General features: G+C 44.0%; 1 protein-coding gene across 2 annotated transcripts in view; it reads left to right on the forward strand.

Moving 5' to 3' along the window:
• Nucleotides 1–12,615, forward strand: part of TXNRD1 (thioredoxin reductase 1) — a 41,684-nt gene that overhangs the window by 12,122 nt on the left and 16,947 nt on the right. For both annotated transcript variants that reach the window (XM_077178458.1, XM_054631307.2), the window contains exons 3-7: nucleotides 928–1,053; nucleotides 4,114–4,186; nucleotides 4,303–4,422; nucleotides 5,225–5,367; nucleotides 5,497–5,612. In XM_077178458.1, coding sequence (XP_077034573.1) covers nucleotides 928–1,053; nucleotides 4,114–4,186; nucleotides 4,303–4,422; nucleotides 5,225–5,367; nucleotides 5,497–5,612 — 578 coding nt within the window. The remainder of the gene's footprint in view (nucleotides 1–927; nucleotides 1,054–4,113; nucleotides 4,187–4,302; nucleotides 4,423–5,224; nucleotides 5,368–5,496; nucleotides 5,613–12,615) is intronic.

A 12,615-nucleotide genomic window follows, 5' to 3' on the forward strand; every position in this document is an offset into this window, starting at 1 on the left:
TAAAGTGGCAAAGTATGGGTTTCTTAGTTGATGGGTTGGGTCTTAAAAGTTTTTTCATTACTTTAGCTGATGCTCACTGATTTACATCAGCTAAGGAATCTGATTTTTACTCACTCCAGGTCTTGTCCTGCAATTTGAGAGGCATTGAGAATTTTGCCAGAACTCCAAAGGCTTGAAGGTCTGAAGCCCTAATAAATTGGAGTTTCACAAATTAAGTATGAAGGCTCATTTTAGAAAGTGTATATGAAGAGAGTGCCATGTTCGTGCCAAATGCATTTTAGGACTAATGGGTAGTTTTTCTGTGGTAGTGATTTCTGTGATTAAAAAAAATAAATCTTTTGTGAAACCATAGTGGTCACGCTTGATCCATTTAATGCCAAAGTTGTGCTAAACCAAAGAGATGATAAACACTGGCATATTACAAAAACACAGATTTCAGACATGGTTTTCTTCATTCAGTTCTGTTCATTCTGTTAGTAAGGCTGGTAATTATTGAGGATTAGTACAGTGCTGCATAGGATTGTTGTTATTTTCCTACAAACATATGCAGGAGGAGGGGAAAAACACTAATTAGGAAAGTCCAGGGCAGATGAAAAGAATAAAATAATTAATGGAATGCTTGTGTCAGCACTTATGTATCCTGGTGTACAGTACGAGGAGGCTCTAGGGTTGCATTGTTGTGGGAAACTAAGTTCTGCAAGGAAGCTCCAATGAACAAGAAAATATATAGTTCAGTATCTGACAGGTATAGAGCTGTTCATAGATGGATTAGAAAAATGAATTAAAAAACTAATTAAAAGCAGAGGTCAGAAAATTCTGATGCGATTATGTTCTCTTACCACAATATTTGCAACTGAAAATACTAATTTATGAACACTGTAGGTAATGTTTCAATATTCCCTAATACTTTTTGTTTTTTCTGTTCAGGCACATACGGAAGAAGAAAATCCTCGGAAGACAATGGAAGTGAATGGGTTTATGCTGGTGCCAGATTCCTATGACTATGATCTCATTGTCATCGGTGGAGGCTCAGGAGGTCTGGCAGCTGCCAAGGTATGAGGAGGAAAATACACACTTATACTTTCCTTGTAAGTAGGTGGGTGACATCCCCAGTGTCTTGGATTTGGTACCTTTAACACTGTAGGGGCATAACACTTTTGTCTGATCCGTGAAATTTCTTTCACTATTTCACTTTTTCACCATTTTGGTTACTGCCAATTATTCAATATACTTTTCTTTATGTTCTGAAGAATGAAAACATGGTATACTCCTTAATATTCCCTAAAACTCCTTACTAGAATGAAACTTGGTCCCCATTTATGGGAGATGATGCTGCTGGAAAACAGCAGGTAGATATCTTAATAGTGTTTTAGTAGTTTAATTTAAACTCAACTCAACAATGAAAAGGTTCTATTCAAAATTAACATCAGGAGGTATCTACTTTTGTATAGAAGTAGTATCTTTTCAGACATAGTTGTGTATCTTTTAATTCTTGGCAATGGGGGAGATTCTGTGATTTTTGAGCTTACATAGTTGCATAAATGGAGATTTTGCCCATACTTAAGCTACGGTCTCATCCTTCCTTTCCAGGGTCTGGTGTTTCCTGCCTGTAGCCAGATGAATTATGGAGTTTTGTTAGGACAGTGCTATTAGAAGCATATCTACAATTAAGTAAAATTTTAAAAAGCTGGTACAAAATACACCAGCTGTTAGAGCTGTCATAATCCCAAATATTTTAAACTTGAAGAAATTTAGTGTAAGTTAGTAGCTCTCCTTTACATCAGTAGTCAGGCACATTGTGTTTCTTCTGTCTATGGTAGGATTAGCTATTTAGAGTGAATTGAGCATTCCTGTGAATAAAATTACTTTGTTGTTCAAGACCTGGAGCTGGATTATTCCTCCATTTGGGAGTATTTCTTTTGTTCTCGAGAAGTGGAGGAGGTCATGCACAGTGAAAGAAAATAAGGAGAAAATATTTCAGAATAGTGTTGGATTCACAGTGAACCCTGGTCCCTTAGAAGTACTTCTGTTATAATGGAAATGTGCAGGGATGAGTGATGGATTGTAGATCCATCTATTTTCATAGTTTACTGCTTTCCTATTGATAGGGGCACTGTTGTCATGGTGTAGGATTGAGGACTGAAGGAAAGATCTATGAAAGTTCTGAGAACCACAAAGAGAAGCAAGTCCTGCTTTTCAGAGGATGGAGATGTTCTGGGTCAGGAGAGAGTAACGAGTAAAATAGACTTTGCAGTAATGCAAAAAGAGTTTGCAGTAATAAGAAACCAGCAGTTGAAATTTCTATAAGAAGACTAACTGACACAGTGATGTTTATTGCATCATTTTTCAGTTGTAGAATAGAAAAAGTATGCAGTAGGTAAATAAACTGCCTAATTCCTTCAACTCAGTATGTGAAGTATATTGATTCTCAGTGTTCTCACCTGATTGTTTAGTAGAACAGAAGATGGTAGATCAATAAAGTCAACATCCCTATCAGTAGTAACGTGTGTATTTCTAATCAGTTTAAAAAAGTTGAAGTGAAACTGTTTTACACACATAAACTTCTGACTTTTACTTAGATTGTTCAATTTTTAAAAAATAATTCACTGACAGTGCTTTAAAATAACCAAACCAAAACAGAAAAAGCCCCAGCTACACAACTCTCATACAAAGTTCCAGATACCTGCACTCAGGTTTGCAGCAGTTTACCCAGACTGGTTAGATGTGTGCTTTTCACTCTGAAACCTCCACCTTTGTGTGCACATCTTCCACTCTACATTGTGAGCTTGTTCCTTTGGAGGCCATTCTCCACAGGGAGTGCAAACACTGTCAGGCTGACTTGGTACAACTCAGCTACAGACTCAGAATGGTGCTAGGCCCCTGCTCTCAGCTCACACAGAAAAGCTACCTAAGCAGCCTTGCTGCATTCCCGCAGCACTGCACTGAGCCCTGAAAGGTTTGAGAGCCTACAGGGCAGGTTTGTAGCTGTGGGCAGATCACTCAGTCCACTCAGAAGTGATTCTATCTGTGTATGATCTCCGCCAAGGTGGCGATGCAATGCTGTGCTGTGTTATGTGAGCATGTAGCTAAAGGGAAGCTTGGGAATCCATGCATTCTGCTTAGCTAACCCTGGTTAAGGCTCTTTGGAACAGTGCTTAAGAGTTGTCATCATAAAGGAGCTTTAATGACACGTCTCACTCCCTAAGTGCCTTTCTGAGGAACTTTCTCAGAGGTGCTGCTAATGGATAGGAATTAGCTTCTTGGCCAGACTAGATCTTTATTGGAAGTGGAAATCCAGTACAACAGTATTTTCTGAAGGTGTCTACAGCCTGTGTTATTTGTAGTGTGATTTGCATTTTGCATGAAGTAAGATTCATTTAAAATTGAAATTCTGATTGTCAAATATTTAGATTAACAAGTATTACTGGTAACAGAATGCTGAAGGCTGTCCAGCTCCTCCCAAACCAAACCTAAGGCCTGCTCATATAGTTGTTACTGCTCACATGTCTAAGAATTCATCATATGATGCCAGCATAGTTGTGGCTACTCCAAGTAGCAAAATTATTTTGCTTCATCTCATGGGATAGTTCTCAGTATCATTTACAGGCATTAATTGTAGATTTGCTAGTGAAACTTAGGGGGAATATAGGATGATAGAGTCATTAAGGTTGTCATGCTTGGCCATGTGACTGGTTGTGTCATTTTCTGATGTGTTTTCAAACAAATGCTGGAGAAACCATCTTTGAAGGGAAAACTGGATTAATTAGGAGTTTGTTAAGTAGGTTAAAAGTAAATGGGTATGTTGGGAAATAGTCTGAACAAAGTGACAAGATGGAGGAGTGAAGAGCAGGTTGGACTCACAGAGTCTCCTGTGTATCAGCTGGTGCCATGTTGTTTTGTAGTAGGATGAATGCCTTTTTTTGCCTTTCAGCTTCTTTTTCCTACTGAATGCACAGGTGAATTCAGAAGATTAATGACTGTCCGCTCCCTTGAAAATCATTCGCTGTTACTTAATTAAAAGTCACAAAGTTTTCAGCAATGCATGATGTTATTGTCTGCTTCAAGTTTAATTTCTCATATTTAGAAATGTGTCTTATTTAATTTGTTTTGCAGGAGGCTGCCAAATATGAAAAGAAAGTGATGGTGCTGGACTTTGTCATGCCTACACCTCAGGGAAGCTCGTGGGGTAAATTTCTCTTCATTGCAATCCTGTTATAAAGGAGCTTTGCTCAGAGACTCTTATTTTCATGTTTGAAATCTGCTACACTGATGTGAAAACCACATTCTGTTCCTTTCTCTCAGGTCTTGGAGGAACATGTGTAAATGTGGGCTGTATACCTAAAAAATTGATGCACCAGGCAGCTTTACTGGGACAAGCCTTGCAAGATTCACGCAAATTTGGGTGGCAGTTTACAGAAGAAGGTAAAGAAGGACACTTTTTCCAGTTTTGTCATTTGCACTGAAAATCCTGAGGTGCTTCATAATCAGGTGCATGTTGCACTGCAGCATATGCTGGCTTTGACAATGTGAGGCAACTTTGGAGAGCTTACACATAAATTGAAGTGCTTTTCGAGTCTAAAGCCATGGGGCTTATTGCCTCCATGTTTTATCTGTTTGTTAGTAGCTCCTGATCACGTTAGTAATTGATGAGACTGTTGGATGAAAAAAAACAATAAGGTGCTCCTCCATTTCTGAATGTACCATGACATCTAAGGGAATACACCAGAATGTTGACTGACAGAAACTTCTTATAGTTACAAGCAAGGATTTCCTTTCCCTAAGTGTCTATCACTACTGTGTAAGAAGATGGATTTTACTTTTTATAATCTCTGATGTGCATGGTTATGGGATTATGATTTATTTAAACTGCAATCCTGTATTTGAAGCATGCAGAGGCACCTCTCAGACATGCATTGTCTTCATTTGTTGAGCAATGTCACCTCTTACAGCTGTCAATATATATCTGTCAATATAAAACTGTCAATAATTCAGTAAGTCTTAATTTTCAATGTTTTAAGTCATACCTATTGCACTGTGACCTCTCATGTTATCTGTGCTGATGTAATTCTTTGAATTTCAGTAGCCTTACCCTGAAATAAAACAGAAGTAAGACAAACCCAGGAAGACTGGGTCATGAAAATAATCTCTTTGAGAATAGCAATTTTGCTGTGGAAAAAGAAAAACTCAGACTAAAATGTGAACCTTCTTCTTTTGTTGCTGACAGTCAAACACAACTGGATGACCATGACAGAATCTGTTCAGAATTACATTGGTTCACTGAACTGGGGCTATCGGGTTGCCCTGAGAGACAAGAAGGTCACGTATGAGAATGCATATGGAGAATTTGTCGGGCCACACACAATTAAGGTACATCATAGCCATTCTTTGCTGTGTCTTCCTGTAGTGCTGTCTGAATAGAGATAATTCTCAAATAGAATAATTTTTCCTTTGGTGGTACTGTAAAACACTCACTTTGCACTAATACTTTGTATGCAGGCAACGAACAAAAAGGGAGTTGAGAAGCTGTACACAGCTGAGACATTTATCATTGCCACTGGTGAACGACCACGCTACCTGGGTATACCTGGAGACAAGGAATATTGCATTAGCAGGTAAAAACAGGGAGGAATACAAAGTCATTCCTTGTGTGTAAATACTTCCCCATACTGAAGAGCACAGTCTACTTGAAAGAAAACTCTGCACTTAGATATTAGGGAAAGTAGGAATAGCATAGCTGCTGATGTTATGAAGTTGGTAGGAATCTGTCTTCATGCATTGGGGCAGTCTTGAAACTCAGCACAATTTTTTTCCCAGCTATTCAGTTTTCGAAAAAACTGCATTTGAGTGTCTGGTTAATTGCTAATGCCAAGCAAAAATGTTATATGAAGATAAAATGTGTTTTCATATCACAGTATCTTTTAAGTTATTTGCTGTAGAAACAGAGGTTGGAATTACAGGCTGGCAAACCTATAGCAATGAAATAAAAATTGGCACAATTCCTCTGAAACCAAAACACCAAGTGGTGTCCTTCTCTTTTAATAAGTGGTAATGAAATTAAAGATGACAGATAATACAGCCTGTAAAGTGGTGCTTTAAAGTAGCTTCAAGATGGAGGACTCAGAAATCCCAGAGTTAGACTATCAGATTGAAGCTGTGTAATCTTCATTGAGTTCCTTGGGGTATAGGAGCTATGCTACAGCCTTTAATTGCACAATCACATTTTGTTGCATCACGCTGAGAAAAGGGACACTTATTTTAGAGTGAAATATTCACAGAATTGTACTGTCAGACTCCAAGTGTGTTAATGTGGTGCCTCCATGAGTCCTGGCTCTGTGGAGAAGCCCTAGTTTTATAGCCTAGGTCCAAAGTGTGGTAGAACTGATGTAGCTTGATGAAGCAGTTGAAAGAAATGAAAAGCAGACAAAGGAGCATGTTTTCCATAATTTCATACTTCTATCTTTGCCTGTTACTGTTGTTGTGTGTATATCTGGCACTGTGTATAATGCTTCAGCAAAAGGAAAAGTCTTCAAAGCGATGATGGTATTTTATCTTAAAGCTGAATCCCTTTCACTTTTAGTTCTCAGGAGTTAAATTTGCAGCAAAATATTTAAAGCAAGATTTAGAGGGGAAATAATGTTGCCTCTGCTTGAGGCAAGGCAACCTGGATCAGGAACGGCACGGCGGCAACCCCTTTGCCACTCAGTCCAAGTACTCGCATGCACCAATGTGGTGGACGGTAAATGGCATTTATTAATGGTTGGACAGGGTAATTTGTAGCAGGGGTTAACGGTTAACAACACGCAGGGCTAAGTAATGGTAAAGGGGAGGGGTTCTGTTTGTAACATCACGATATCCTGCGGCTGGTCCCTGATCTCCCACATTTCCCCCCCCTCTTATGACTAACCAAAAACATAGGAAGTGTAAAGGCTATAAAAACATAAAGGCTAGCCAACTGAAACGTGGTAAAAAACTCACAACTGGTAAAAACAATGAACATTTCCGTAACTCATCTCAAAGCAACTGTAAGTGTCTAACAAACAAAATGTTAACTCTTTCTAACTAATTTTTAACAAATAATGCTAACTTATTTAAAATGTAAGGCCCAAAATCAATGCCAGGGGCATTGCAGCAAGAGGGCCTAATAAGGTGGGACCAAGGGCGATCAGTCATGGGGACTGACTGAACCATGACGCAAAATATCCCTGCAGGACTTCTTCCTCAGTTTTTTTGGCGCTTTTGCAGAGGCTTCTCCCTGTTGATGCTTGGGACAAAAATCAATCAGAAACAAATCAATCAATCAATCAGGTAACACACATAACTGATAACACAATTGATGATCTGAAATCATACAATTACCGGTCACTACAACACTGACCTATCATCCCAGAGTCTGCAACAACCTTATGCAGAAAACCTCTGGGCTGATTGTCGATAATTCCATTCAAGTAGAGCTAGAACTTGGCCAGAGTTCGAACTCTACTTGATGGACATCACTTACATTTTAAAACAAGACTTTTAAAAACAGCAATTATGAATAGGCCATCAAACCATTATACAATTGAATTCCTCCGAAACTTTGAACCATGACTGAAAACATTTCTATTGAGCCTCTCCCCCAGTCCTTCTCTGTGCTAGCCTTTCTTTTAGTTCGGCCATGGATTTTCTCATGACCCCGATATGGTCTGCCGTCGGGCTGCTTGACAATTTGTCACAGCCTTCAGGAAGCAGGGCACACAGGCCGCGGGGGTGTCTAAGGATTCAGTCCTGCAAAATAAACTTCACAAGTTTTATCAGTTTTGCCCTGAAGATCCGGTTTGATTGACTTAAGCAGGCACCATTTAATTTTATCATTTTTCTTAATGGCTGCGTACCCTCGCCCTGTGAGTACCAGGCTCCAACCCTGTTCCCATTCCCCTAGTTAATTTTTAATTATGACCTGTGGGCCTTCCTCCAGTGCTCAGGTGGCCCAGTGCCTCTGGGCAGGGCTTTTTGTCTCGTCTCCCCTAGGGAACTGATTTAACGCTAGCAGAGCGGTTGCCAGGATGCGCACCTGGTCTTTTGGGGGAATGGAATTGGTAAAACCCTCTGTTTTTGCCAACACCTCTAGTTTAGCTTTTAGAGTTTGATTTGCTCGTTCAACAGTGGCCTGTCCGGTGCTATTGTATGGGATACCGTGTACTAAAGTGATGCCCCATTTTGAAACAAAGGCTTAGATCGATTTTGAGATAAAATTTGTGCCATTGTCCGTTTTGATCTGCTTTGGAACACCTAGCCATGCCATGGCCGTTAGCACAATGTTGCATGGTCGCCTTGGAGTCTGTTTTTTGATGTTGTGTGGCCACGATCACTCTGCTGTAGGTGTCCACTGTCACCGCGAGCCATGCTTGGGGTCTAAGCAGCTGACATAATGTACTTTTGGTGGGAGGTCAATGTCGACAATCGCAAGCAACTGCATCCAAGGGGGTTTTGCTGCGTAACGAATCTCTCCTCTAAATCCAGCAAGGGCTATGGCTAGGTGCTCTGATATTGTTGATGACTGTGCGGAAAGCTGTTTACTGAAGGGCACATATATCCTGGTGGGTTCAGTGCCCAAATGTCTCGGGGCGAGTTTCCTGCCTTTCATATTAAGGCTACTAAGGCACTCAACTCCCGGGGAAAAAGCGCGTGATGGTTTTCCCAAGACCACCCATTGTATTGGTTGGGCTTTGTCAGGGGGTCCTTGGGGTAGTGCTCCTACTCCCCCTTTCTTTGTAAGGTCGACATACAAATCGACTGGTGCGTTCGAGTCCCATCTGGCGAGCGTGCTCATCGACATCTGACGTTCGATAAAATCAAGCGAGCTTACAGCTTCTGGTGTCAGTGTCTTTTGTTCCTATGGGTTCTTCCCTTTTAGGAGGTCGTTTAGGGGGTCCATGACCTCAGGAGGGATCAGGATGATGTTACAGAGCCACTGTAGGGATCCCACCAGCTGCTGCATGTTGTGGAGTGTCCTGACGTTTTGGCAGATTTTTATTTGGGGCGGGGTTATAGATGAATCCGAGATTCCCATGCCAAAAAAGGTCACGCACGGTCCTCTTTTTATCTTTGCACTCGCAATTTCGAACCCATTTGCTTTCAAGGTCTCTGAGACTGCAGACGCTAACCGGTCTACTTGGCTCGTTGATGGTGCGGCGATCAGGATGTCGTCCATGTACTGGATAATGATCGCAGTGGGATCATTCTGCTGGACTGGCGCTAGTGCTCGGTCCACTGTGATTTGGCAAATGGCAGGGGAGTTCACCATTCCCTGAGGCAATACCCGCCGCTGGAAGCGCAGGTTGGGCTGCTGGCTGTTCGGGAAGGTGATGGAAAAGGCAAACCGCTCTTTGTCTTCGTTGTGCAGGGGAATGGAGAAGAAGCAGTCTTTGATGTCGAGCACTGCACAGGGGTGTCCTCTTGGTACCATTGAATTCATCGGCAACAAAGTTTGCACAGGACCCATTGGCTGGATTTTTTTGTTTACCTCTCGTAGGTCATGTAAGGGACAGAAGCCTTCACCAGACCATTTGGGTATAACAAAGATGGGGGTGTTCCATGGGCTTGTGGAGGGTTCAATGTGGCTTCGCTACAGCTCCCGGGTAATTAATTCAAGAAGGGCAGTCATTCGAGGCTTCGATAAGGGCCACTGCTCAACCCACACTGGGTCCAGTGATTTCCATATTAATTTGATGGGTAGTTGTGGGTATGCAGCAGTGGCCCTTAGAATAAATTTGTCATTCTGACATCCAACAAGGTTAGGGCATCCCTCCCTAACAAGGGTGGACATTTGGACATTACATTTGGGAAGAGGATGACGGTTCTCCCCAGTCCCCTCTCAGTGCAAAGCATTACTGCAACAAGCTGGGTGCTTTTTCGGGCCCGAGACAGCCCTCCAACCCCGCCTACCATGGGCGCTTCTTCCAACTTTGATTGTGAAGGCCAGTGTATGTTCGGAATAATGGTGACATCTGATGCCGTGTCAGCACAAAAGGGAAGGCAGATAGCAGGGCCATCAGGGTTGTTATAGAGATGGAAAACAGCCCACACTATCAGTGGGTGTCTGCCCACCTTCACAGCAAAAGCCACCCATGGGTCTCGCTCCCACACCTTTATGGCCAGGGCCACCCAGGGGCCTCATCCCCAGGGAGCCGTTCTTGGTATTCCTGGGGTATGGATGGGTTTGGCTGGGCCATTGGCTGAGCTGTGAAGCTGACCGTGGGGGGGGGGGGGCAGTGGGTATGGGACTCCGTGCCCCATTGACAATTGGCACAACCGGGCCACTTCATGTTCTGGGTGGAGGGGGCTGTGTGCGGCCCGGGTGCCCCCTCCCCCTCCTGTTTCCCTGATATTTGAATTTGTAATATTTAGCAATATGCCCCCTCTTTCCACATGCCCAGCATGGCCCCCTAGATTTCATCTGGCATGGGGGAACGGCTGTTGGTGGGTACCCTGACTGAGGGCAGTTCACTGCAATGTGATCTGCCTGGCCACACTTAAGGCATGCCATCATGCTAGTTATTGCAGTGTGGACAGCTGCCTGAATTGGGGCTAGATGCTCCTCTTTCACGACATGCCTAATCATGTCTGCAATGGTAGACCCAGGCGGTAGCGACCGTAAGATGTCCTTGGTAGCGGTATTACACTGTTGGCGCAAGCACTCTGCTAACACAGGGCCCTTTGCTTCCGATGGTAGAGTGGAGGAGTCAAGTGCTGCCTGAGGCAGTCCACAAACTGTGTGAAGCTTTCACTTTTGCTCTGCTTTATAGTAGACCATGGCGATGGTCTGGCAATAACTTTAGAAGCAGAGGGAATAGCCTCTCTGGCAGCTTGAGTTGTTGTCATGACCTCATGGGCCCGAAGGCCCTCAGCCTGTGCCTGGGGGGTGATCATAGTTGGGTCTGTGCCCATTAAACGTTGTATGCTGGAACCATGTAGCGGGTGGTCTGCCCCAGTCACTAAGGCCAGTTGCCTTACACAATTTCTTCCCATTCTTGTTTGAAAACAATCATCCCTGCCCCATCAAAAATTAATCTGCATGTTTGCTTGATGTCAAATGGAAGCATGTCATCCCCTCCAAAAACACTATTGATAAGAGTGGAGACCATCGCTGAATTAATCCCCCTGTCCGCAATTGCTTTAACAATTGACTGTATATCCTTGGGGTTTACTGGCGTATAGGTTCTCTGATTTCCGCCCGCCCCCCCACTCGGATGGGAAACGCCAGCGGGGCTGATGAGGCTCACTTGGCACATGCTATTTTTATTATCCTCCAATCATTTAGAGGAGTTTGTTCTTTTCCTAGCTTTCCCTTGACCCAAGCAGGAGGATTGTGATGGCTACCCTTGCGTGCTCTCACTCCCTCTTCATCAGAATCGAAATCAGAATCGGGATTGGCAATAGACCACTTGTGGAACCACTCGTCCCAGCTCGAGTCCGACTCGGGTCCGGAGCTCGACTGACTGGAAACTTCCGGGCTCCAGGACCTTTTCGTCAGGCTTCGACCTCGCCCCTTTTTCCTAGCATTGGGCCGCTCCCTCCCTCTAGGCTCGCCCCGTCTCTTGCTGGGGGAGGCTAGTTTCTTATGAAAAGAAGTTTTCATACGCGCGCTCCGAGTCTTTCCCCTCTTTCTTGCTCATGCATGTCTGTGGTGTCTTGCAGACCTTCTCTGCCCCCGCCTACCGCGCCCGCGTCCGTGCTCCCTCCCCCTCTGGGGTTCGCCACCCTGCGGCGCGTAAGGCGGAGGCCCCGCCCAGGCTCTGTCAGACCCTGAGTTAACGGCAGCGCCTCATGCCTCCTCAAACAGTCCGTCCCAAAATGACTGCTTTTTTTCCGGTAGCCAGCGCGCTTGGGCTCAGAAGCCGCGAAGAGCGTCCCCGCAGCTGTAAATCCCCACACTCGGCAAGCTCATGATCATCCGAAGTCTGCAGGGCTTTCCACATTTCCCGCTCTGGCCAAACTTTTTGCAGAGCCTGCATGACTCTTCCCCATAATTTAAGATTTCGCCCCGAGCCTAAGGAAATCGCCTCCTCGGCTAGGGCCTTGGTACATCTATTCCACCCCTCTGGGTGGAGAATATGCCCCAGCCTAATAACCCCAATTTGCAGGAGCCTCGATACTACGAGACTAAAATCTCCTGGCTCGCAGTCTACACCCCACTGCCTATGAACTTTAAAAACGACCTTCGCGAGCGACTCTATTTCTCCTTTGCTGGTCCAGGAGCGTCCTCCCCACCGAAGTTGGTCCAGCCGCTGCAGCCGCCGTTCACCTGTCCAGGCGTCCCCCGTCCCCCGGGCAGTCCCGGGTTTCGGTACCACTTTGTTGCCTCCGCTTGAGGGAATCGGGAATGGCGCGGCGGCAGCCCTTTGCCACTCGGTCCAAGTACTCTCATACACCAATGTGGTGAACGATAAATGGCATTTATTAACGGTTGGACAGGGTCATTTATAGCAGGGGTTAATGGTTAACAACATGCAGGGGTAAGTAACGGTAAAGGGGAGGGGTTCTGTCTGCCCGTAACATCGCGATATCCTGTGGCCGGTCCCTGATCTCCCACAAAATAAACACCTACCTTTTTCAACAATTTGTCCTAAATTTCTG

Source organism: Agelaius phoeniceus, chromosome 5 (assembly GCF_051311805.1).
Source record: "Agelaius phoeniceus isolate bAgePho1 chromosome 5, bAgePho1.hap1, whole genome shotgun sequence".
Taxonomy (NCBI): domain Eukaryota; kingdom Metazoa; phylum Chordata; class Aves; order Passeriformes; family Icteridae; genus Agelaius; species Agelaius phoeniceus.